This window comes from Bombyx mandarina, chromosome 04 (genome assembly GCF_030267445.1).
Source record: "Bombyx mandarina strain Sakado chromosome 04, ASM3026744v2".
In the NCBI taxonomy this organism is placed as follows: domain Eukaryota; kingdom Metazoa; phylum Arthropoda; class Insecta; order Lepidoptera; family Bombycidae; genus Bombyx; species Bombyx mandarina.
In genome coordinates this window covers 13,755,559-13,781,921 of record NC_143211.1, presented here as the reverse complement: position 1 = coordinate 13,781,921, position 26,363 = coordinate 13,755,559, and the positions used below count along the sequence as shown (strand labels likewise).

Here is a 26,363-nt window from a genome sequence, read left to right as displayed (position 1 = left end):
TGTTCATGTTGTTACAATAAATCTGAGCCCAAAAGATGTTTGGCAAAGTAAATTGCAATCTTTATTAAGATATTTATTACTCCTCCATAGATAGTATAGTATTTATTTTAAACATTCACCACTAGTTTACGATACCTGGTAACGTACGAAAAAAATGTCAATGGCGCACATTGACCTATTCGCTGTAAATTAGGAGGCATTTCGGTGAACAATACCACGTGACTTTTGGTGCCTTCAGTATGAAATGGCCGAAAACTACCGATTTACAATACGGATTATTGACCTAGAACCGAATTCTTGGATCTAATATTCGAGCCTATGAATTTTTAATAAAATGCTTAAATTAAAATAGGAATGTAAATTTTCTCCTCATTCACAAACAAAAGCTTGTCGCGTAACGGCATTTTCGAAGTTTTACTTTCACTTTGTCTATAATATTAGCTATACAAAATATGTGTGTCCCAAAAAAATAAAAACTAGATGCGTGTAAGTGGAATCGTAGGCCAGAGTAAGCGGAGATCGTTACTCTTGAGTGTTCCGACAAAATGAGAAGCAACCACTTTTAGATTACAACACAGGAAGAAGCCATAGCTCACACCTGCTGCCAGCCGTTGGCATTTGAATTATTCAGCTTGAATTTGTGTGTCGTGACACAGAAACGCTGAGAACAGAGAGTAAACGAGACGACGCCGGATCGCGCTCGTAGAACCGTTATCACATTGAATTACAAATACGCATCTGCTATCTGAGCGCAAAGTACCACATGAGCTGCTTCTCGATGTTCGCCATGTAATCGGACGGTGAACCGTTTGTTTACCGGAGCCGGTGCGGCAGCAACTGGGTGTAGGTCAGGAAATTATGGTGGGGCTGCTGTGCCGACCATCAGTCCACAGTAGTCGAGTGTCTCGAGCGCATCCGTCGCGAAAGCATGGACTGTCCGTATCAAAGAACATTTCGTTTGTTTTGTTGAGAGCTATATAAAGTGAACTTTCTGTAGTGATTTAATTATGAGAAGTTAAGGGTGATTATCAAGAGTAAATACTACTTACTGGGATTCCGAGCGTATCAGTGTGATTTAGTGGAAGATATTGTAGTTTTGTAAAGTGGTAGGCGGAATTTAGCCCACCATGGTGAGTTTTTTTAATTGGTTTTAAAATTTGATCGATAAACAGTAAAGCACGGAAGAAACCTCGTCGCGTACATTGACCTACTTGTAACGAATTATTGTACAGAGTCTCCATCGACCGTCACGGGTAATAACTTAGCTTTTATAATTACTACAGAATCGCACAAGCGTATTTTCTTTAGTTATCGAGACAGGAAGTCCAATTATGATAAATGTTAATATAAAAATTAGTATGACATACGCAACTGTTCTAACTGTTAGTAAAATTTCAGGACGGTTCAGCTGTGTGAAGTTAAACTTAAATATCGACGTTAAAGCTAATAATAATAAAGCTTTCGTAGTATTTCTGCAGACTGTACTGTCAACTTAAAGTAATTTCAATTTAATACTTATATTACAATACTAATATTAAACGCAGTGTATGCGTACAAAACCACGCAATGTAAGTAATATTTTTGAGTCAGCTGACGCTGTTCGTTTATATGTATGTATGTCACCTGTAGAATGATCTCGCGAGAAGCGACATGACACAGCGAGCCTGCATGTGAATATGTCAACCAAAAAAGCTTTCTCCGATCAATAAAATTCAGCTATTTAGAAACAACACTAATCTGAATATGCAAAGTCACTATACACATTTCAAATCAAATTAATATGTACGTGATACGACTAATTATATTCATTAACATTACAATTATTAGATCGTTGCGTTCTGATAGTTTTTTTCATTAAATCAGTCTATTATTAGCTTATACTTCATTTCAGACTACAAATTGTATTCAAATGTAAGAAATAAAAGCAATTCGGGATATCAATATTAAAAACCATTTTAAAAAATACGCTTTGTGCATGTACTAAAAATCTAAAGAAAACTATCGCTATTAAATATTATAATTACAGGCCGATTAAATTTTAATTCAGAGATTCCATTACCACTCATGCATGCCAATAAAAAAACATACATACAGATTAGGTTAACAATACAAACAACAATTAGAATTGAGATCCACGTAAAGAAATATTCTGGTAGTTTTCTGAAAGTTACGAACGACTTTAAATTTACTACGCTTTTTGGAGCATCACAAATTTTTGATAAAGATTTTTATATTTTACTTTTTCATTACACAACCACGGAACCTTTATCGTGAAATAAGTATTTTAAATTATGTTATGACTATCTCTGTATTAATACATTATTTATAATCTGCATGTAAATTAGTTATTAAAGGTTAAATAATTCAATAAAATTATACTACTGCAGCCAAAATCTGTGGTACAAAAATCTTTCTAATTTATATCTTATTATATTTATATTAATTTGTAGCCAAAATCTGCAGTAGGTACAAAAATTATTTTAATTTATATTTCACTATATTAATGTCAAAATTAGTCAAACCCGGCCCGTTTTGCTGACCGATCTTCGATTTGACTTAGATTCGATTGCTTGCAAGCTCCACGGGCCACCCGACAGGCCAATCTGAAGATTCCCTGAACATTTCATAGAAATCGGTCCAGTCGTTTCGTAGTGTATAGGGAACATACACACATCGATTTCTATATATTTATAGATAGCATGAAAATGGCTGTTCCTTCCACTGTTATTGTATCATCAAAGTGCTTTAATGATAATCTTGGAAGATGATATATGCAACCCATGACACTGCTAGTGCACTACTATTTAGATATTAGTTTTTAAACTATGAAGTAAACAAATTTTCGATCCAAAATTTTGTATTGGTTTTTCTATCAAAATGATTTTTATGCGTGCCATTAATCTAAAGTAATATTGGAGAAGAGGTTAAGTTTATAGGAAGGGAACACATTAACTCCTCGGAGGGCCATTTGCGGCTTTTTTACTTGCCTTGCTCATTCCATTAGCTAGTAAATACCGCTCGCCACTAACAACATAAAGATTTTTATTCAGACAACATAAAGATTATAGTATTATTATTATGGATCCTGTCATTGCTTAAATCATCATTTGGCCGCAGTAAAACACATTTTAGTGCTTCTGAATGACCTCTCCAACAATCAACTATCTACGAAGTATATTTCTGTTTTCACTCAGTTTGTTCCTTGAAGAATAAAAACATTTAGGTTGATTTAGGAGTATTCGAGAAAAGTTCACACGAAGAAGACAGCACCTAATTGTACCATGTAGCCTCTATAATGGGAGGCATTCCAAAGTTTTTTGATGACTCTTTTTATTTTCTGAGAAATCAATGCAAATGATCCATTTCTGCTATCCACTAGCGACGATGACTACTCACCATTAAAATGTCCAGGCGATAGTCTGCTTACGGTGGCAATAAAACAATCCAAATGTGCCTATAAACTACTAAAACATCACGGGGAACATTAAGAAAATGACAAATTGGCCTTAGGGTTTTGAATATTGATCAAAACAACACGTTTCTGTCATTTTGCTATTCCACAGACCGGAATAATTATTCGTGTTCAATTGAATACTACCAACTTTTACGCCTTCATTGATGATCTATGAGAATATTATTTTAATATCCAAAAATTGCTATAATATTTGTACTACATTCTAGGAAAAAGTTAAATAGCGCAGAAATGACACTAATAGAAACGGACAAACATTCAGTATCCCATTTCTCTATGCAACGTGTGATCGACGTAACTTTCTAAAACGAAATACAAGTTTTAAAAGATGAACACAGAACATAAATGTTCGCATAATGTTTTATTTATGGTCGTAGAACAGGAAACACGAAGTAATGATTGGGGTCCAGCTCTGAACTTTCGAATTCTCGACACTCTCAACATTCCAAATTTAAGTAAAAAATATTTTAATTATTTTAAATTTATTGATTTCAATTAATCGGGTAGCATTGGATATTTTTAAAGATATGTACTCAACTGAATTTACAGAAGTAAAGTACTTGTTAAAGCACGATGTCTAGAAGTGTTTCGGTTTGAAGGATTAGGCAGCCGTTGTAACTATACTTGAGACCTTAGAACTTATATCTCAAGGTGTGTGGCGCATTTACGTCGTAGATGTCTATGGGTTCCAGTAACCACTTAACACCAGGTGGACTGTGAGATAGTCCACCAATTTAGGCAATAAAAAAAAGTGGACCTATATTTTCAAGACCAACTTGAATTTCTAATTACCAAACACAAACTTAGAGTTAATCTACTCAAACTAATTTCAAGTTTTTTTTTTCGAAGTAGTTGAACATTGCTAGTACACACAAAATGTCAGAAGCCAAGCTTAAAGATAGGGCCTATAAATTTCCACCCTGACATTTGAAACTTGAAGGCACTAAGATACATTGCTTAAAGGTTACGAGAAGTTTAACTTGGCATATTTGGACATGAAGCTAAACACTGCGTCACAATTAGAGTTAAAGCCTCTGTTCCAAATGAAATAATAGCCCAAAGATACAATATGAAAATTTCGTAAGAAATAGGATACAACGGTAAATTAACGAAAGACAATACTGAGCTGAGTTTAAAAAACTAGTCCTTTGTGATATTGGTAAATTACGGTCCCTGTAGCTCTAATAAATATTCTATCCTAATATTTCATTGCCACAGAACGAATTAATGCATATTTACATAATTTACTGCGTCTACGTTAATGATAGCCTCATTGCACTTAGTTTGAGACGGTTTCCTTGTTTGAAAAATATTTGTAGTATATGTTATTTATTTTCTATGCAATAAATTATTTCAATGTAAAATAAAGCAAACTCTACTTCAATGTATCTTCTGTGTACCATATAAGTTTTATTTGTTACTATATCTACCCTCACAATAGGGTATATTTTGAGGGTAAACCTCGCCATATTGAATACGGCGGTAATTTATTCCGTTATAAAGGGCGGGACAGACGTTACACAATACAATTGAGACTTTGATTCATGTGTCAACGTGGGTGGCAGCATTCACGTTAGTCCGCAAGACTAGAGCAAAAAAAAAACGCGATGGCATTTCGAATCTATCGAAGTGAATAGCTTAGCAAATGAGGTTAGTGAACTCGCACAGGTGCAACGGTAGCATTTTTCATGTCACGGCTACCTGCGTCTGGCCTGTGAAGATGGATCCGCTGCTATCGGTTACTATTAGTGACAATCCACCTACTGTCATCAAGACACAACTAAAATACATACCCAAATTCTTATAAACAGTACAACTTTATTCATGACATTTTAGCGCTTGAAGTGCTCTCATGTTTATGATAAACGTCTCATACGTGTTATGCATGCAGACCAATTTCGGAACCGTTTACCAAATTCATACACTAATCTCAGCCAACTAATCTAACATGATATCTTCCAGGGAAACTTTGGTAGTTGTTAATGTAATTTAATTTTAATTGCTCGAAGTGTAATGCGTGAGCGCCGTAGTTATGGTCAAGTCGAACAGTTGGTCTCGCGCCGGTCGCCATCGCGGCCATGCGTAATTAGGGTTGCCACAACGGTACAAAAATTATCGGACTATAAATTAAAGAAAAATAAAATATACAACTGTTTTCGTACTTTAGTGCCTATGTTTTGTATCAAATTGTAAAACACTATCGCATGATAATATGTAATCCGATTAAAATTTATTTTGTGATCTGCACCATAAAGTCACGAATGCACCGCTCTTCTAAAGCATATGGCAGCTATGCTATTCCCCATTATATTAAATTCCTTAAGTGTTAATAATATAAACCAGATAACTATGAAAATCTTTTATTAAGTAAACGAAATTACAGACAGCCTAGTGTAAAGCGGTTACAGGACTCAATAGACATCTCACCATAAACGCTGCCACTTACCCACCTTAAGTTATGGGGTCAAAGTCTCAATGGTGCTGTATAACCGCTACCCTACACCTCAAGCCCGAACGCACGACTGATTTAAAATAAAAACAAGAGGATGTTATTGTCTTAGCGGACTTACAATGCGTCCTATCGCCTTTTGAATCTAGAGTATAAATTATATCACAAACCATAGATCTATGAAACATACATTATTGCTATTTATTACCTAAATAATGGATAGTACGATTCGCCACCTCTAGTTGGCTTCTACAATAAATAACAACACCTTACTTTTTCATCTATACTAATAATATAAAGAGGAAAGATTTGTTTGTTTGTTTGTATTGAATAGGCTCCGAAACTACTGAACCGATTTGAATAATTCTTTCACTATTTGGAAGCTACACTATTCACGAGTGACATAGGCTACAATCTTTTTTGAAAAAAATTAGGGATCCTTACTAAAACTCCAATAATGTAACGCAAAGTGTAAAAAAATTACCTAAAATATCATTTACATCGCGTGCCCTGCGAAAACTATTCATGATAGAATAAAATAATGTACTACGACTTTGTAGAACACATTATTATTTACAAAAAGTGTCGCGACAGCATATGTCTAACTATTATAGTTATGCCGCAATAAGTGTTCTTTTATTTTAAAAAATAAAGCAACGTCAAATATCGTTGAAATTTTTGTTAAAGACCCGAGCGGAGCCGGAGCGGGCCGCTTGTTATATAATAATAATAATTGTCTGATATACAATTTAATACAATAATTAAAACGTACTTGATTTCACATCCGAAAACCTGTAAATGGTTTAACGTGTGGCTAATTGTTTGGGATTTCCGATCAATAAATTCAACCAACATGATTACAGAGAGTTACTTGTTTAACGAAATACAAATACACCCTGTATTGTGATGGATCTCGAATACGATGACAGGTGATTTCAGACACGAAAACAATTCGCAAAATAATGCGGTCAAAAACTGGTGGTAGGACCTCTTGTGAGTCCGCGCGGGTAGCTACTACCTACCTACCCTGCCAATTTCTGCAATGAAGCAGTAATGCGTTTCGGTTTGAAGGGTGGGGCAGCCGTTGTAACTATACTTCAGACCTTAGAACTTATATCTCAAGGTGGGTGGCGCATCTACGTCGTAGATGTCTACAACCTATGGGCTCCAGTAACCACTTAACATCAGGTGGGCTTTGAGCTCGTCCACCCATCTAAGCTATAAAAAAAACGTACCCAATGTAACAGAATCAAACATTAACCGATACATACTTGATTTGCATGTGACGACTCTATCTTTATCATAACGAGTTCAGAAACGGTTATACGCAGACACTAATACTTAGCATGAGAATTAAATACGCTATGAGCGCCATAAGCACCTTAACCGCGTCCACTTTATGCATCATCCGCATCGCATTTGAGAAAGATTAGGTTATACCCCGCAAAAAATACTCGTACTAATTCAATATCTCAAGAGACAAATTTTAATGTTCTCTTATTGTGGAACGTAATCTAGGGATGTTGCAACATGCCTCACCGGATCTGCATTACTTCCCGTCGAAATTGCTCTAACGGAACCCAACCTTCCATTATCCATGACCTCTCCAGGATTCCAGCTATTATCAACAACCGCTCATTTTCTGCTGAATTTTCCACTAGGTTAGACTTGTTTAATAGATTTTTAGATATCACGAAATTAACAGTTCGTGATGTAATCCTTGTAGAACCCGTATGACTTTCAAAGGAAAAGTAGATTTTTGTCTACGTAATCTTCGACACGATACCGATACATTAAATTGATGATTTAAAAAAAAAACCTTTTTGATTTTTATTTGTGAAAACGGTGATCAAGTAGGGAGCAAATTGTTCCGCTTTCTGATCACACTTCACGATTCAAACAAAGAAGACAAATCATGTTCACGATTTCTTTGGCACTTTGGAGGGCATGTAGTATGGCGCTACAAGAAGACATTAGCTATTAAATAATAACTAGTGGTTCCCCGGTAGTCGAAATTCGACTATAATTAATTGAAATTATGACTTTGTACACTATTATGTAAAGCTCTCCCTCTTCAAGAACGGTTAGCTGGTAGATAACTCAATTGTTGAGTTAAGCTCGCCATTTAATAAGTTTTCGTAATTATTGTATTTTATTAACTGTGTGTACAATAAAGAATAAAGAACGAGTCAAGAACTATTATGATTCTATTGCCAAAAACTTATTATACTTCTATAATCACAGATTTCGCGAAGACTACATAGGTACACACACTTTAGGCAAATAATAATAAAGACAAACTATATTTAATCTATTCTCAGTTTGATCACAGACTATAAGCAATAAGAAAAGTTTGACAATAAAAAAATAGTATGCATGTGTGTGTGTGTGTGTGTGTGTGTCAAATACACGGTAGTGTATGTAATGTTTTTATTTATTGATTTAATGTTTTTTTTACACATAATTTAAAAGAATATTAACATTCTGCACTCTTTCTCTATACTCTCTATAAGTGTGTGAAATTTTATACGCCTCCGTCAGCGCAATTTTCGTAAAAAGGGATACAAAGTTTTTGCTTCACGTATTAATATATAGATTATAATTTATAGCCCTTTTGCCTTCGGTTCTACAAGTATGTCGTTTTCAATCTATATTGTGATCTACTCGTACGGGAAATGGCGTTGAAATACATGTACATCAGTATACAAAGTATACATGTGAAGCGGCGACGACAAACATTATCGATTCGTGCTGAGAGCACATTAATGGGCGCTTGTACTGTAAGAACATATATTTACTTTTGTGGAAAATTTTGATCGCAATAAAAATCCGTAACCTCGTTACAAAATGATACAAAGAAATTTAAACTACACTGATTCATTATTTCGAATAATTAATGTGAAATTGTACTTTCTTATTTTTTGGCAAAGATGAGAGTATTTCAATGCGAGTTTAATTTTTTTCTTTTATTGCTTCGATGGGTAGACGAGCTCACAGCCCACCTGGTGTTAAGTAGTTACTGGAGCTCATAGACATCTACAACGTAAATGCGCCACCCACCTTGAGATATAAGTTCTAAGGTCTCAAGTTACAACGGCTGACCTACCCTTAAAACCGAAACGCATTATTGCTTCACAGCAGAAACAGGCAGGGTGGTGGCACCTACCCGCGCGGACTTACAAAAGGTCCTACCACCAGTAACTTAAATTTAAAGTAAAAATTATTTAGAATACTACATTTATGTTTTACTATACATATGAAAACATAATATAACATAACATAATAATATAAAACATAATAATGACATTAGTATACACACATTAATATAAACTGTGATCGATGTATAAGTGTGAACTTTTTAAACTCTGAAACTTAAATCGCTTTAGATGTATAGTTATATATACACATAATATGTTTGTGTTGCATATAAAAATAGATATACTGATTTTTATATCGCGTACCTAACACGTAATCACGAACGTTTTCCACGATGAAAGATTAACATCGTGTAATAACGATCAAAACCGCTATATTTTGATTTGCGTGTTGACTGGTCGTACTTAAGGCGTGATATGAGCACTGAGTGATGTGGGTAGTGTCATCTAAACATTTTTTGTAATGAGATTTCCACTTTTCGTAATAAAGGTTCATAGAATCTAGATTTAATCTATATAAATATACACATATCGTATAATGTCTCTCAAAATACGTATATAAGGATTATGAATATTTAACCACGGAATCCTAAACAGTACAACGTCTAAGACAAAGAAGTTTCAGAATAGAAATTCCATTTTGTCAATATGAACGAACACAAAGTGGATGATATAAAATGAAATAGAGGCAGTCAGCGAATTGAAATTCAATTTCACAAAGCTGAAGCAACGGCGCGGCGCGGCGGCGGCCCAGTACAACCCAAAAAACTCCAATAATGGAGTGTCAGCATAAAACGATTGTACCCCCTTACCTTGTCGTGTAGACTTCAACTTCCTAAGCAAATTTCGTTTCGGTCTTTCATCTGTCCTTAACATTGTCATCGAGATATTACATGATGCTATTACAATATTCAGGGTGACCCCAAAACAATTTTTTCGATTCACGAATTTTTGCGGTACCTACACATTTTTATTCGTTGATACTTTCCAGTGTTAAATATAATTGAATTTTTGATTGTATTCAAATTCAATCGCGATTCTATTCCAATTTACTTATCCTATACGATTCGTTAATCTCCAAAATCGAAATCAAATGTAGGCAGGAGCACAGAAAAAAACAACATGTGACGTGCGTAGCTTATCCATATCCCAGTATACGATTGCTTTTATTTGACCAGTGAGGTAATATAGATGGACGCATTATCGAATCGATACAAATGTCAGCACGCTCACCCAAAGACATTGACTTTTTTTATTGCCCTTGTATTAGTAATCGCTCATAGACGTCAGCAATGCTAGGTGTACAACCAAGCCACCGCTGAAGAAATCAGAGTCAAGAACTGTACTCATTTCTTAGACATTGACAATAAAACGTGTGTATGGCTAGCTTTTCAGCCTTTAGAAAATACATAGTACTAATGTGCTTTTATTTATTTATTTTTATTGCTTAGATGGGTTGACGAGCTCACAGCCCACCTGGTGTTAAGTGGTCACTGGAGCCCATAGACATCTACAATGTAAATGCGCCACCCACCTTGAGATATAAGTTCTAAGGTCTCAAGTATAGTTACAACGGCTGCCCCACCCTTCAAGCCGAAACGCATTACTGCTTCACGGCAGAAATAGACGGGGTGTTGGTACCTACCCGTGCGGACTCACAAGAGGTCCTACCACCAGTAAAAACAAGAGGTCCTACCACCAGTAAAAACAAGAGGTCCTACCACCAGTAACTTGCCATCTATCCTCCATAATAATTCTTCGAAATGAATGTTTGTATGTAAATTTGTCCTCTATGGGTACCTACCTACAGTTGTTTTTGACACTACAGGGAAGGTTTTTTTAATAATATCCGATCATGATAAAAATAATATTTTAAAACAAAGTATAGTGAGCGCAGCGGTTCTATGTAGTACATACGAACTCTGCTCGCGGATGTTGCGATTGTAACTAGACAATCACGGGATCGCAAAATACCTTAAGACGCCCTCTATTGAAGATGCGGTTCAAAAAAAAAGAAAACTAATTTCTAGAGTGAAGCTTTTTCGACAATTCGCATATTTCAAAACTAATTGCAGCATTCACACTGTTGTGTTTGTGGACTTCGACAACCGTTTAACTTCGAATGGAGCCGAAGCATCTAAAATAACTGCAACAAACTCATTAAAACCTTTTATGTTTCACTTTCGATCAACTGAAGCTCACTTTCAATTTACATTTTATAGTCAATATAAATGCAAATATCTGGCGCGTACCAATGATTTACTTGTATGTATAGGTTTACGAATTAGTATCACGTAGTGCGAGGCTGGGATCGAGGTCAACGTAAAGACCCGGTTTGATCACCGCTAGTGTAACTATACCGCCGTCGGATCAATCCACGATCACCGCTTGGACCATCTGTGACGTAGATTTAACGTTACGTCTAAATGTGAATATTGTTTATTATAGAAAGTTTTTCCTTTTTTTTTTCTGGAGTACTTTGGAGTTTCAATTGCTTTAGACTAAGGGCTTTCGAGATCTTTAAACTAGAACGAAAGCCTACGATTTTTTTGTGAATACGGACATGACGGTGGAAATTACATGTGCGATATCATCTTACGATTTAAGTCTCATTGACTTTAAAACATATGCATCTAACTATAGATGATAATTATTATGTATTCTAAAACAAAAGATATTTTGGAACAATGTTTACGAACGCGATAAATTACTTGAAAAATGAAAGTTATTGGATATGTAAATACTTTTTTTGTTAACTATACCATAAACAATTAACTTTCCTAAACTTTACGATGCTTTCTCAATTGATTTTTGATAACGCATAAAAACATATTAATTACGAAGAAGAATTAGACTAAAAAGGGAAAAACTAGGATTTCTTTTAAAATCAATTTATCTATGATGGCTCACATGGAGGGAACATCATTCTAGAATTGGAAAGTAAATACTTTATAAAAATGTTGCTCTGTCACAAAACATACCGTCGGGGACCGTAGCTGCGGCGGTAGCAATGCAGTAGAGATGCACTTGGCGATGGTGTATATTGCGATGGTAAAAATAAACAGCTATATATACTGAATCCCTCAGAGTATTCCCCATGAGACATCGATGGATGGCTCCCCATGGATGCGCATTGTTATCGGAGATATGGCAGCGGATGTATTCATCCTCAATTACGGGCGCCTTTACTAATTACCTACGCTGTGACGCGATAAATAAAGGGGATACTCGGCCTACGCAGTACAGTATACGCATCTATTCAAACAGAATGACGTGCGTTTTGAAAATTTAGCCGTTTCGCAAACAATAATACAGCACACGTGCCTATCTCTATATATAAAAATGAATTGCTGTTCGTTAGTCTCGCTAAAACTCGAGAACGGCTGGACCGATTTGGCTAATTTTGGTCTTGAATTATTTGTGGAAGTCCAGAGAAGGTTTAAAAGGTAGATAAATATGAAAATGCTTGGAATAAAATAAAATAACAATTTTGTTTTCCCTTTGATGTGTCCCCAGTCGGACGGATTCCTTTTGTTTGTTTTAAGTTTATTTTATACAAAAATTTAGGTATTTTATTTATCGATTGAGGCACTACGAAATCTGCCGGGTCAGCTAGTTGATAATAAAAACAATTATGATTGAAGGTAACATTAGAAATGAAATATCTTTTTCAAAACGAAGACGTATGTTAGTTATGAACAACGTATTTTTTAAATTCATGTGTACCTACTTAAAGACTAATTATTTTGGTTTTTTTTTTTATAATTCGTTATGATAATTATTTTCGAAGACTTAATGGTAATCGTTTTTCTTGAATCATCGGATGTGTTCCGCGCATAGAAACCTGACATCATTATTCTTAAAACGGCAGAATAGGTATGTAGTGTATTGTAAACTACGAGTATTTACTCGAATCGGGTTGTTTGCAATCATCTTTGATGTATTCTAGGTCTTGTGTTAATATTTTAGTTCCGTTAGCTTATGCTAGAAAAGTCAGACAAGTGTAAGCTAAAATCGAGTCCAAAGGGTTCCGGTTGCAACTAGCTAGCTCCCTTCCCACACAAAGCTATGAAACCCTTCACTACTAATCTTCTCCAACTCAAGGAGCGGACGTCTTGAATAAATGTTTTAATTATTACCACAGACTTAAGTAATTTTATAAGTCTAGTTTTATAAGTTTTAATTTTAGAATATCAGATGCATCTAAAGCTATGAAGATTCCACGACACTTTACAGATACATTTGCACGTATGAATATATTGAGGTTGTCCGTGTGAGAGTGTATGAAAGCCTTGTCAGATAATCTATGAATAAATATATAATATAAATAGGTAAATACAGAACAGTTGAGGACCAGTTTTCCCCTCGGTTTGACTAGCTTTAGTGCTATCAATAAAAATATTTTAGATATGGTTTCTTCAAAACGTCAAATACTAACAAAAAAATTAATAGATTATAATATGAACTCACTATGTGGACTATTCCCTAATATGTGGAAGAGGGAATACCACGACCGGAACTTATGACAGGATTTGGGGGAGGCCTTTGCGAAAGCAAAACAATCTTAGCCGATGTCAAATGCTTAGAAAAATAATAATAATAGTATGTACCTAAATATGAATTAAGGTTGTTAATAAAGTCTTCTTTATCTTTATCTTTATGAACCCAAAAATTGAGAAAATAACAAACAAGCATGTAATAGGAAATTAGAAAAGATTTAAGCTGTCGATGAATAAAAGAAAGTAAGATCGAACACAGAAATGATTCATTAAAGAAAGATGAGGCCGTACCAAACCATGACTTATCAATGTCGTACTCGTATTGAATCACCAACTTTCGCTAGCAAATATGACAAAATTTCTTCGTAAATGACCCTATTCAGTTCCGTCTCTTTATTGACATGGTATTTTTTGTTTTTGTTCAAATTCGTCTATTGTTTATATGCTTGTTAGTGAATATACTTAAGAAAGTTCGTTCATTGTGGAAAAACATATAAAATTTGCTTTTACACGGTAATGCCTTGCTGTTTATAGGAGGGCGCAGCTGTTGTACCGCAAAACTAAGGTTTAGAACTCATGTCTCAAGGTGGGTGACCGCATTTACGTTATCGATGAGCTCCGATAACCACTTAGCACTGGGTAGACCGTGGTCTACGGTGATCGTCCACTCTCAGCACTAAAAAGTGTGTTTGCGCGATCTCAACCTTTTTCTTCCCGTGGGAGTCGTGAAAGGCGACTAAAGGATCATCTTATCAGCATTCTCTGAGTATTATACCGTCTTGCAATAGCTAAGCAGTAATCTCTGGTGATAGGGCGTATCGTAAACACCAACTGGCCTATTTCAGCCGTGATGCTGCCATGCGTTTCGATTAATAGGGTGGGACAGCCGTAACACAAAAAAAAATTAATCTTCGCCTTCCTAAGACGAGTGGAAGGGCATTCACGTTGTAATGTCTAGCTATCATAACCAGGTAACACCCGATGGGCCGAAAGCTAGTTCACCAACCTACGAAATAGTTTATTAATTTTAAGTCGAGTTTAGCGATCATTTTAAATGTTTAGTCACAGAATAGATGAAGAATTAAGTACTTATTACACTTACGTATCACAACTAGAGCACATAAAAAAATTAACATGGAAATATTTTTAATTACTCAAAATATTCTATGACATATAAGAAGTTCCTATTGAAAACTTCGTACGTTATCAACGTAATGGTATATTTAATTCAATAAAAGAAAAGAGATTTCGACATATCAAGCACCGTCGGAACTGTTTTCGAGTTTAAATCCAGTTAAAGTTTATTGAGAATCTAAAAGTAACTCGACTCTCCGGAATGTACAAACAAACATCTGCGAGGGTGTGAAACTTTAATGGAAACTGTACATCTCGGAGGAGCTTCCTATAAATTAAGCACAAGAACCCTTAGAAACGGTAAGTTCAATTGTCTAAAACGTTCGCCTCATTTAGGATACAATAAAGTTTCTCTCGTATTTCTCTTTTTATAATAGGAGACTAAGGACATACTCTAAATGTTTTTTAATAATTAAAAATTAATGAATACATTTACATCGTTCGAATCATATTTAAAAATAACAAATTCGATATAGCGTTGTAAAATCGTAGTAACGAAGCGTTTATAGAAATCCTAAATAGTGGGAAAAGTGTTGTACTGAATTAGTTTTTATAACAAAGTATACTTTGTAATATTAGGAGCCTATACTTTGTTGCACACCAAAACACAATTAGTACTGAATAAAACATTAAATAGGCAGGTATAATTGTACAATAGGCGGTCTTATCGCTAAAAGCGATCTCTTCCAGACAACCGTTTTTATCGACATAAATTCTGAAAAACATACAGCAAGTATCTTGCGGTGTACTATTATAACATATTTTATACTGGTCTATCAAAACATACCAAGCCGTTACGCAGAATATTGAATAAATAAAAAATTCACATTGACAATATACATATAATATAAAATCACTATGTGATTTACATACCAATATACTTACACACTTAGGCACATATAATATATGAACAAACCGTTTAGCATCAGATAACATACCGTTTCCCTAAGCTTTAGAGTTTATTAGAAATATAAAAACTAAAAAAATGAAAAACTCTAAAATGTACTATGTACAAAGTAGATTTGATCAAACCATTCTAATTTACAGTAATCATAGAACAATTATTGGAGTACTTCATAAGATTACCTCAAGCGCAGGATGAGCGACACGTTTAGTGAAATTTTAATGTCTCTGAGTATCTCACGGACACTTGTAACACGCTTTCTTAACATACCAACATCACAGACAGAGCAGAAAACGGTTTACCTTATAGGAACGAAAACATACCCCGCTCTCAAACAGAATTCGTAAGACAATCATATTTTACGTTTATTTAAGCGCTTCGGTATTATAAGCCCTTATTTAGAAATGTCATTTTAATTGGTTTAATTCAATTTTCAATTTCTAAGAATTTGAGATTCGTGTACTCATTCTCCAGCGATTCCGTATCAATTGCGAATTTAATGAATATATTTTTTATACTAAACATATTATTATATTTTATCATATAGTATATCATATATAAGATTATCTTAAATTGTTAAGACCAAATGAAAATACACATTGTCACGATCCATATTCAAGAAAACATTGAGACGCAATCCATTAAAAGGGGGCGACCAATATAAGCCTGACACTATATTAATCATCTTGGGAGGTATGACGCGGTGTTTTCACGCTCGTCGCTTTTTTCAACGTTCCCCCCAACATAATGAGAGCTAAGCATGAACTGTAATTGCAAAATTATGCCTGATTGAAGTTATATTCGTAATAAGCATGATTTTTCTAGTTCCAAATTTGTATGAAATACGAATTATGTCTATTCTATGGAAAGCAATTTGAAAAATTCTCCATTTTTATGTACTTAAGAAAATTTTGTAATCAACAATGAACTGTGAATTTAACAATTTGCAAACAAAAAATATACATACATATTTAATACCATATTGCATGATTTAGTTTGTATTAGAATATCAATACTGGTTTCAAATATTGTTTAATATTTATCTTAATAAAATTACGTAGACGACATTCGTAGACTAATAGGAGCATTTTAAAAATGGTAATCACATTATGTATTTTATATTATTTATTTATTATTATTTATTTTTCGTATTATTATTAGTAGATGTTCGGTATTGATCAACTTCTATCAACAGAAGTCTTATATTTACTTTTAACAAGTAATTTTTGGAAATCGGATGCATAAATCAAAGGGTTTTAAAATAGTATAAGAGTATTAAGCGGTAGGCAATAAAAAAGGTACAAGGGCAATAAAAAAATTAAAATAACAAAAAGTCTAGAAGAAGAAGCAGAAGTCTAGTGAAGAGAAGTATTAAGACCATGAATTTAATATGTAAGAACTTTAGCAGAACTCTAATATATAAAAGTGAAGTGTTGAGACTGTGCGATTAAATTCTTGATATAATAAAGTCTCTTTAAATTTTATTGTAGAAAATACATGTCCTTACCAGCTGTTTAAGTCACATAGTTGTTTACTATTCACAACTGAGATTTAATGTGTTTTTTCGTGATAAAACAGAGTTTGAGCGTTTAGTGCGAGAATTAAAAAGTACTACAACACTAGGGGGACATGATATACATGATTAAATGATGAAATAATGAAAATTAAAGGTATTGTTTTAACGCTTGTCTAAATGGAATGTAAGGCGATCCCAGTGTCTATTGACCTGAGTAATAGCAATCGTGTTTTGAATTAATTTAGACACGTGCTCAGCGAATGTTCCAACGTGCTCGCGATGAATACAGATAACTCGTCACGTAATAAGAACAATACAATTACGAATACATATGTACGTTACATTGTACAATAGGTAAGTTGAGGTAATTGGATTACGACAGGGGAACGCACGAAAATTTCTCGAAGAGTTTTTTTAGAATTGAATGAAGCATTTTATCGAAGGCGATGTCTCAAGGCAAAATGAACAAAAAGCCGCATTGCCAAGAAATAACAAATTCACGTAAAAGATAAGGTAATATAGAAGTGGAGAAATTAAATAATAATAGGCTAGGCAGCGGCTTGGCTCTGCCCCTGGCATTGCTGAAGTCCATGGGCGACGGTAACCACTCACCATCAGATGGGCCGTATGCTCGTCTGCCTACAAGGGCAATAAAAAAAAATTTTTTTTTGTGGAATTTTAAAAGATCCAGACGCATCACATCTTCAAAGTATGAAAAGTCTTTTTCAACTTTATGTTAAGATCGGTGAGCGAGTGCTAAACTAATTTTGTATCACCATTAGTGTATTTTGAAGCGGAATGTTTGTATGTATGTATAATTAATAATGATGTGACTCTTTTTGCTGTTTGTATGTGTAGGTAAGTTTTTTTTTTATATTTAATTGCCAGGATATTTTTCTTTTAGCTAAATCATAGTTTGTTTTGTACCTATTCCAGGGTCTCCAACTTTACCGTAATTATTTACCTACCGTACCATCTATGATACGGTATCAAAAACTACCGTAATTTACGATTTTGTAATTTTACCAACATTGATATTTTGATTATTGTTTTTAAATAAGTTAACATTGATATTAATATGACAACACTAATTATCTAATCAGGGACTCGCTGCGCTCATTCCACGGTTCATCCGTTCTCAAGCTGACCAAATAGAATTGTACCGTTATGTAATCAAATTAAATAAGAGGGGACATATAATGAAACGAGTTAAGCTGAAATTAATGTTCCAGTAAAATTAGGAATTTAATAAGACATTGATAGATTTTTAGGAAAAACCTGAGGAATACCATCCTGTAAATTTATTTAATTTTACGATAGTTGGGCATTTTTACAGTATTAAACGGTCAACCATCATTATTAAACAAAAAAATTAAAGCGACACAAAGTCATAAACTACTATCAGTCATGCAAAAATATACCTACCTACTGCAGTTGCATGCTGTTGTATGCAAATAATACAATTATTGCAAATATCTACTAACAGTTAACAGCAGTGCTGAGTAGTGAGTGCTGTTACAGCACTAGTATTTTTTATTTAATAAATGGATCTTTCTATAGTGTTGGGATCAGAAGGATTTTAGCCCGCCTTATGCGTAACATTCGGCGACGAACATCATGCAGTCGCATGAATAATCCGATCATCATATCCCGTTAAACCTTTAGAAAGATCGGATATTAAAAAATACACTAAGAAATAATGTTGTTTCAGGGTACACCTAACGATACCGCGATTCAGAAAACGATCACCGCCATCTATTGATAGCATAGTAAAATTTTATAAATTTAGTAAAATAATGTATTTTAATTGATACAGTACAAAAACAGAAACACAATACCCGAAAAGTGCCTCGTTTCTTTTTTTTTCGTATACTAATACATAATAAAATTAACAACCAGAATAAATAGAGCGAATTAATACAAAAACCCCTCAATAATTGAATCAAATATCCAACAGCGCCATCTGTTGTTGATTGCACACTACTACACTTGTACAACGGACGACTCGATTGGATATTACTCAGGTTTTTGCTATTATGATTTTGGTTTTTAATCTAAATCTTTAACTAGTTAATAGCTAGACTAGGAGAATCTAGATCCGAATATAGTGGTAGCATCACTCGACTTTATTAATTGATAAGCCACCTTGTAAAAAATCTCATGTCGAAAAATCTCACTTTGTTCAATTATTTATTTATTTGTACTCATTCATAAGCACTCATTCATAAGCATAACTTTTATATATTTATAACAACTTTAATATAATTATCATTCGCATTCTGATGTCTCCGGTACCCCTTCAATGTAATGTAGGAGTTCTGAGATCGCTCAAATAAAAACAATTTAATTGCAATCTTAGAAATGTCAGATCCTTTAAAAAAGCCAATCAATCTAAAACGCGTATGTACGAGTCTAAGTTTGAGACAAAACTCAGGCAATAACTAAGTTTCGCTAGTAATCTCTGATCAAATATTTATTATTTTCTAATTCATTGGAAGCGAATACGACTACTACATTTTCAAAGAAAATGACGATGTTCCTGTTTAAAACGTACTGATAGATTAATCATATACTTATGAGAAATTCAAAATAAATTTAATATTTTTTTTAAATAAGCACAGACGTAATTTATTATAACATTCGAATGTAATTTTGTATCACAATATGTAAAAGTCAATTTTAGAAACTTAGAAAGCGGCCGTATCGTTTGAGTTTTTGCTATTTTTATAAACTTAATTACTTTCTCGAATTTAAAGTTGTTTAAACCTGTTTTTTTATTAAATCTACTGATATGGCTTCTGCGTTCATTCTCTCGTACGAGAATACATTGTTTAAATCTGCAGTGTATTCATACTTGTACATAATAATATGATACATATTATTATGTACTTATACGTATACGAATGAACATCATCTCAATTTATCTATATTTAAACTTTTTTTTAATGAACACACAATCTCTGTGTTTTTTTTTAATGAGCACTTTGTTTGTGTCCATATTAGGTATCAACAGATGCATTCCTAGTCCTACCTTAAGTATCGGAAATGACTTTCTTGCAGCGTAAGCTCTGTAACCGCATTTTGAGTCAAGACACAAAATTATGAACACGTTCTCGTAATACTTAACCACTTGACGTTTTTGTTATTTACAAAACCATTCAAGAGAAATGAGTACGTGTATGGGAATAGTGAAATGAAGTGACCGGAAAGTTTGTAAAGGCCATGAGAAAGTGAATCCGCTAACAATCATGCAGCCGGTCTTGTCTAGATGCGATCGCTTTGCATGGCCGGTAAATACCGTTATCAGTGAAGGCAGGTGTCGTGGCGTGCAACCTCTTTGACAGGACATAAAACCTACCACGAATAGACATAGACTAAGACAGAGACGTGACAAGAACTCGAAAAAAACAAAAAGAAAGAAATAGAACGAGGGCGGGCGTGACTAGCGGCAGGCAGTACTTTTAATGCCTTCCTAAAAGATGGACACGAACCAGACGACAAAGAACGAATTGACAGTTCTCATATATAGGTACATAAAATAGACGACAAACCAACGAAACGACCGTTCAGTAAGTGACTAGTCAAGTCATGTAAATAGGCCACTGATCAGTGTTATCAATATCTTAAACCACAACAAACTTCATGTTATGATAATGTTATTAAAGCCATAACATCTAGGACAAAAAAAAAAGCATTTGAACTCATTAGCAAATAGTGTTTTTCCGTGCAGTGTTGCTTTCTCCTGATGTAATTCTAAAGCATTTAAACAACGCGAACGCAGTCTTCTCTGTTTGTTAATGAGACATTGAACTCAAACAATTACTCACGGAATCGATTCGATAACAATAAAACAATCCGAATAGGTAACTCTTTGTTTAATTTTTCCGTTTATTAAATGTATGTTACGGTTCTTATTCAACCCAACAGTTCACGGGAAGCAATCGATTATTTCTAGACGTTCGCAAACACCCTCTCCAAACAAAGTATTGGACGTGTGGAATATTTGTATATTTTAAATACCGTCTAGAAATTGTAACTTCATTCAATAAAAAAAAAATTTAAACAATATATGACCGCGAAGTTTGTATCAGTTTTATTTCAGTAATAATGAAGAACGTAGTCGTTAAGGCGAAATCAAGGTTTTCCAGACTAGTGGCCCGTAGCAGTCACACCACGTTGTTCTTTATTGCTTGATGCATCGCATGATTACAGCTTATTATATTTTCTTTCGAGGTTGCCCATGTATGAATAATTATAGGTGTATTCACTTCAATAGTGTCAATATATATTTGTACAAGGAGCATATCTTTTTAAAAAAAAATTAGTCTGCGATTAGATTACACAGTTTTTTTAAATTATAAGTAAAAAATCCTGAATAAAAACACTTATTTCTATCTTTCAGGGGCTGCCTAACATACAAATCATTTGCATTTCGATGGTTGTCGCAACGTCCATACACAGCGTGCTGAGCGAGTGCCCATGGGAAGGATCACCAGATTTACAATCGGCTTGTATTTGTGCATATAATTTAGCTAGAGATCTATCAGTTCAATGTGATCAGGTAACATTGTTTTATATAAAGTACATTTGAGTAAGTAGGATTTTATTACGAAGGAAATTTACGAGCGCTTTTTATTTTGCAGGTGGATTTCTCAGCGCTTATGTCTGCTCTTAATTTAAGCGTAAAAAATACGGCCATCGATCTTCTCTACGTCAACAACTCCTCGATACCCAGCCTGACAGACAATATGTTCGTTAACTTAAAAATTCACAACCTACAAATATCCGGTTGCAAAATCAGAAAAATAGATGACGATACGTTTAGAACACAGGGGCCTTACTTGAAAAACTTAAACCTACAAGACAACGAACTGACGCAAGTACCGGTGAAAGCGCTGAAAGTTTTGACGAGTTTATCCCTTTTGGATATTTCTAAAAATCGGATCACGTACATAGAAAACCACTCGTTCATAACTCTACGTAAATTGACTACTCTAAAAGTATCAGATAATAACGTGACTTTAGCGACGCACGCTTTCACCGGATTAGAGGCTTCATTAAAAAATTTAAATCTGAAAGGAACGAAACAAAAACTTGTACCAAATTGTATAAGGGGACTGCGAAGCTTAGCATTCCTAGACTTATCCCAAAATAGCATTAGAGAATTGCCGAATGCTGATGGCAGTCAAACGTTTGAAGGACTGGATTCCTTAACGGCATTGAATTTGGAACGAAATTTAATAGTTAATCTTGGTGAAGATGCCTTTGTAGGCATAAAGAATACGTTAAGTTCATTAAGTCTGTTAAACAATCTCATACCAGAATTTCCAACAGCCGCTATAGGAAGTCTTACTGAGCTACGCGTGCTAGATATCGGATTTAATCTTTTAAACAAACTACCTGCTGATGCATTTTTGAATAATCCAGCTATTACATTACTGGCTTTAGATGGAAATCCTTTACCTACCGTACCAGAGAAAGCTTTCACTCATTTAAATCAATCGCTTCGAGGTTTAAGTTTGGGAGGAAGATTTTTGAATTGCGACTGTCGCCTGCGCTGGATTATAGAATGGATAAGAAACGGTGAGCTACAAGTAACATCTAGAGAAAGGAATCCACAGTTCTGCGGAAGTCCTTCGAATTTCAGAGAAAGAGGATTTTACAGTTTCGAGCCAAACGAGCTTGTCTGTGATTATGAACCAACAGAAATTTCATACAAATTAACTACAACTACCAAGCCTTTAAATGAGCGAAAAACCACCCAATTGACGACTATTTGGTCATCTACCTCTACGACTACTATTCCAACTACCACGCCGACAACTAGCACAACGACCGAACGACCTCTACCAACAACGACGACAGCACCGACTACACATGAAATGGCTTATGAACCAGATACACCTGTAAAATCCACAACAACACAACACAGCACCATTCGGCCAAATCGGGTTCCGAATATACGTACTGCGTCTCCAGCATGGCGGCATCCGTCCAACCAAAATCCACCGCTTGTAATGAACTTCTCTCAACAGAAAACTAAAGTCGACGACTCCAACGAAGTAATCGTAAAGAATGCCTACAGACAAGATAATTCTGTAATTATTCAATGGGATTCTGATGTTGCTAATATTCTCGGTTTTCGAGTCGTTTATAGATTATTTGGTGATAAGAGTTTCAAACAAGGGCCGCCGTTGGAAGCAAGCGAACGAGAATTTAAGATAAAAAATGTCCCGTCCCAGGTACGTATCAAATTTATGAATTAACTTAATAAATTTTAAAATATTCTTAATAATTAACTAATGATTAAATAGAGTTAATACAAAAAAATTATACTATTACTGTAAATGTATAGGGTGCCTCTTTCATACACATTTACATTTTTATACTCAATCATCATTAAAATGACATGAGCTATATAGTTCAATAATTCAATCACTCCAATATTAAATGTTTACTTAATAATACATTTTTAATTAATTTTATTTGTTCACATTGCTACAAAAACTGTATTTTTTAAGTTAGACAATTATCTTCAACTAGTTTCTATTGTGGTCACGACCCTCAGTAATGAGGAAACGACAAAGAAGAAGAAGAAGAAGTTTCTATTGTTAGTTAACATAAAAAAACTGTAATAATGAGCTTAAAATACATTGTTAACTTTATGAATAATCTAGTAAGTCCAAATTCGAGTTTATTAGTAGCGATTCAGAGGTTCCGTTAATAAACTGTTTGGTTCATCTTAAGACCTTGATGGTATCATATGAGCGTATTGTTACAGAAGACACTTTTTGTGGACACGATTCCAAATATTTGCAATTCATATACACTAATAGTGTCAACGTAACGCTGTAAAAGTAGTTCCTTTTTGTTGTGTTTTCATTCTTTGAACTACATTTTTTTGTTTATTCCTCGTAGGAATGCATCGTCGTCTGCGTGATCTCTTTAGAGGAGGTGTACGTCAGCCCTGAAACGGTCCCTTACGCTCAATGTCGCGAAGTACGCACCGTTTCCGCTGCCGCCTCCAACATGGACAAGATTACGATAGCTGCTAGCGCTGCTATTTGTGGTACCATCGTAGTCGCCGTATTGATATTCGCCGCTGCGTCACGTAGAAGATCACGCACAGTACATCGCTTGCACGCTCAGATACCTGAAAAACTGCCCAACGCCTGTTGTGGTGGCATCAACGGAACACCGAGTCCCAGTGGACCTCTATCTTCATTAGCTACGCTCGGCGCATTTGGAAAGCAGCGTGAGTGGGATCAAGTGTCAGCCTATAGCGCACGTTCGATCCCTCGTGCACGCACTTATACCGAACCGGCCCCCCCAGATCCCTTACCCGGTCGACCAGGCCGAACACGCTCTCTAGCCGAAGGCCAATCCCAACACAGCTACTCTCACTCTGGCAGATACGGACCACCGGGTTATCCCGGCAGCCTACTAGGATCTAGAGCTGGTAAGTTACTTAACGCAGCAGTGCAAAATGTGATCTTCTAATAATTATAAATTATTTTTGGAAATCATCTATATTTTAACTGGTTATGTGCAATGTTGCTTTAAGTTTTTGGATTCATAATCGTATCTTCTTGATATTTAATGGTTTTAATGCTATCGGGCTATTAATCAGAATATACGGATCTGCGACTCAACCTTCTCAAGCTGCTTCTACAACTTACCTGTTAATCATCGGTTCTACTAATTTCCTCACTTATTTTCCTAATTAATTTCCTAATTCCAACCACCAACTCTCGAGTTACTATTTTAGGTATTGATGGTAGCACATGTTGCAAGAGCTAGTACCCCAGTATAGTATTTAGAAGTTGAATGACAAACAAACGTACAGGATTTGATATATATAAACATAACTAAATATGAGTTAAATGTTTCAGATCTTCGACAGTCACGTCAGTCGTTGGGAGGAGCATCAGAGAGAGCTTCTCGTCTATCGTTAAGTGGCGCGGCAGGAGGCGCTACGGGCGGTACTGCAGGTTCCCGAAGAAGACCGAGGTCAAGGTCACGTCCAGCGAGTCGATACAGCGTCGGATCGTTAGGAATGGGATATTGCGATACATCCGATAATTGGACAGATCATGATATGGACATATACATGGCTCGAAATCCGACAACACGCAGTGGACTGGTGCCATTATAGCGTGCGGGAGTGACGGTGCGGGGAACAATGACATCACGCGAGAGTTACTCGTCCTCGTGGAAAACAACAAAAGAGCGTACTTCTTGTTGTGCTCATGAGAAGCGAAAGCACCTTCGCAAGGTACATCATTCTCGCCGTCACCGACACAATCATGGAAAAAATTGCGTACACGGACGCAAATACAAGATGTTATTTGACTCTTATGCCGATTTGGTTAAATATTAAATTTTACCAGTTAGAATAAGCTAATTACTAGTGGTAGAGTGTATTGTAAGCACTCAGTTAAACTTGTAGGTATCACCGTCCTGCCTATTTCTGCCGCTAAGCAATTTTATATACTTTGCAATTTAAAAGATAAAATAGGAAATTTTGAATATATTTCCGTCGTGTAAGATATCGAATTTCAATACTTATTTCAGTATAGTTTGATAACCTACAAGATTTGCCAATTGTTTTAATATTTTACCATACTAGTTACAAGCAACAAATTATGGTATTGTAGCTTTATGATAAACTTAATTTTACCAACTAAATTGATTAAAAAATACTAGTTAAAATAGGGCATTGCCTTATACCAATGATACCAATGATAACAGATCCATATAAAAAGAATCTGAATGATAAAAAATAATAGTCAACGTTCAAACAGAGTTCTATTGATTTTAGAGAATATTTTCAATAATAGTTCTACTTCTCAGAGGTATTAATTTTTCGACACCGTATACGTATAGTAAGCTAAAACCACAGACTCTTCACAAGAGAAATATTTTACGAGATGTTGCCAGCATCGACATGAATCAAATGTTAATGATATAAGTGGTCAGATTTAGCACTTTAAGTTTTGTAACGCCTACATAAAGCATGGTACATAAATAAGTAATACTAAATAAATAAATAAAAATCTCATCCAATTAATAGACATTGAGATATACTATAATTACTTAATCAATTAATTATCAAATCTATATATTAGTATATTTCTATCTATTTATATCTATTGTAATAACGTTATAAAAGAGTCTTCTATAATATGTCTACACTTTCAATATATTATTATGAACTTTGAAGATATTTCTTAC

At 34.8% G+C, this 26,363-nt stretch overlaps 2 protein-coding genes across 3 annotated transcripts in view; one reads left to right on the top strand and one right to left on the bottom strand.

Moving 5' to 3' along the window:
- Rab3GAP1 (RAB3 GTPase activating protein subunit 1) overlaps window positions 1-26,363 on the bottom strand; it is a 33,290-nt gene that overhangs the window by 3,035 nt on the left and 3,892 nt on the right. The window lies entirely within an intron of this gene.
- Window positions 1,005-26,363, top strand: haf (leucine-rich repeat and fibronectin type-III domain-containing protein hattifattener). 2 transcript variants are annotated; one of them, XM_028178300.2, is made up of 5 exons: window positions 1,005-1,130; window positions 21,532-21,690; window positions 21,773-23,371; window positions 24,048-24,588; window positions 25,022-26,363. In XM_028178300.2, the coding sequence occupies exons 1-5, from the start codon at window positions 1,128-1,130 to the stop codon at window positions 25,282-25,284; spliced, it is 2,565 nt and encodes an 854-aa protein (XP_028034101.2). In that variant the 5' UTR covers window positions 1,005-1,127; the 3' UTR covers window positions 25,285-26,363. The 2 variants fall into 2 exon arrangements, with proteins under 2 accessions (XP_028034101.2, XP_089583237.1); XM_089727111.1 differs by lacking the exon at window positions 1,005-1,130 and adding an exon at window positions 17,507-17,642.